Raw genomic sequence first — 1,445 nt, forward strand, 5'->3', positions numbered from 1 at the left:
AACAACCCTGCTGGTCTCTGATGTTCAGCCTTGATCTGCTGACATGTGAGGCATCTCGATACGAATTCTACCAAATTCTTCTTCATACCGTTCCACCAGAAGTACGGTTTCAAGTCTTGGTACATCTTGGTGGTGCCGGGATGCAGAGAATACGGGGTAGAATGAGCCTCCTCAAAGATCTCGTTCCTCAAGTCCACACTGTTCGGGACGCAAACCCTGGCTTTATACAAAAGCATCCCACTATCTGACACTGAAAAGTCCTTGGCTTGACCAGCCAATACCTCATCTCGGATCTTCACTAACTCCGGATCTGTCGTCTGAGCAACTTTTATTCTTTCTAACAGATCAGATTGCAGCGTTAAGTTGTGTAGCTGACCTACCACAAACTCAATGCTGGACCTGACCATATCCTCTGCTAGCTGAGGTGAGATCTGAACCATGCTAGCTACCGCCCGGGACCACTTTACGCTCGTGGGCATCGGCCACAACATTGGCTTTCCCGGGATGGTAAAGGATCTCACAATCATAGTCCTTCACTAATTCCAACCAACGCCTTTGTCTCATGTTCAAATCTTTCTGAGTAAAGAAATACTTGAGACTTTTATGGTCGGTATAGATCTCGCACTTCTCCCCATACAAGTAATGCCGCCAAATCTTCAGTGCAAAAACCACTGCGGCCAATTCTAAATCATGAGTCGGGTATCGCTGTTCATAATCCTTTAACTGACGGGAGGCGTAAGCGATAACCCGATCGGCTTGCATCAATACGCACCCCAAACCCTGTTTGGATGCGTCACAATAGACCACGAACTTCTCCTTGTCCGAAGGCAAAGCTAGCACCGGAGCAGTAATCAATCTCTGTTTCAGCTCCTGAAAACTAGCTTCGCATTTATCTGTCCAGATAAATCGCTGATTCTTCTTTGTAAGCTCGGTTAGGGGCATTGAAATTTTGGAGAACCCCTCCACGAACCTACGATAGTACCCAGCTAATCCCAAGAAGCTTCTGATTTCTGTCACTGTCTTCGGTCTCGGCCAATCCCTGACGGATTCAATCTTCCCGGGATCCACCTTGATCCCATCTTTAATCACAATGTGCCCTAGGAAGGACACCTGAGACAACCAGAACTCACATTTCTTGAACTTGGCGTAGAGTCTATGTTCTCGAAGTCGTTGCAGTACCATCTGGAGATGTAACTCATGCTCCTCTTCTGACTGAGAGTACACGAGGATGTCGTCGATAAACACAATTACACAGATATCGAGGAAATCCTTGAATACTCTATTCATCAGGTCCATGAATGCTGCAGGAGCATTGGTTAGTCCGAATGACATAACCAGGAACTCGTAGTGTCCATACCTAGTGCGGAAAGCCGTCTTTGGAATGTCCTCCTCTCGGATCCTCAACTGATGATAACCCGAACGGAGATCAATCTTAGAAAAGACCG

General features: G+C 46.9%; 1 protein-coding gene across 1 annotated transcript; it reads right to left on the minus strand.

Annotated features, from left to right (window-relative positions):
* Nucleotides 1-504: 504 nt before the first annotated feature.
* On the minus strand, nucleotides 505-1,213 carry LOC133030102 (uncharacterized mitochondrial protein AtMg00860-like; the record flags this gene model as incomplete). Its single annotated transcript, XM_061102317.1, has 1 exon — nucleotides 505-1,213. A coding segment is annotated over exon 1 (678 nt), but the record flags the coding sequence as incomplete, so codon positions are not given.
* Nucleotides 1,214-1,445: the final 232 nt, after the last annotated feature.

This window comes from Cannabis sativa, chromosome 8 (genome assembly GCF_029168945.1).
Source record: "Cannabis sativa cultivar Pink pepper isolate KNU-18-1 chromosome 8, ASM2916894v1, whole genome shotgun sequence".
NCBI classification, from domain to species: Eukaryota; Viridiplantae; Streptophyta; class Magnoliopsida; order Rosales; family Cannabaceae; genus Cannabis; species Cannabis sativa.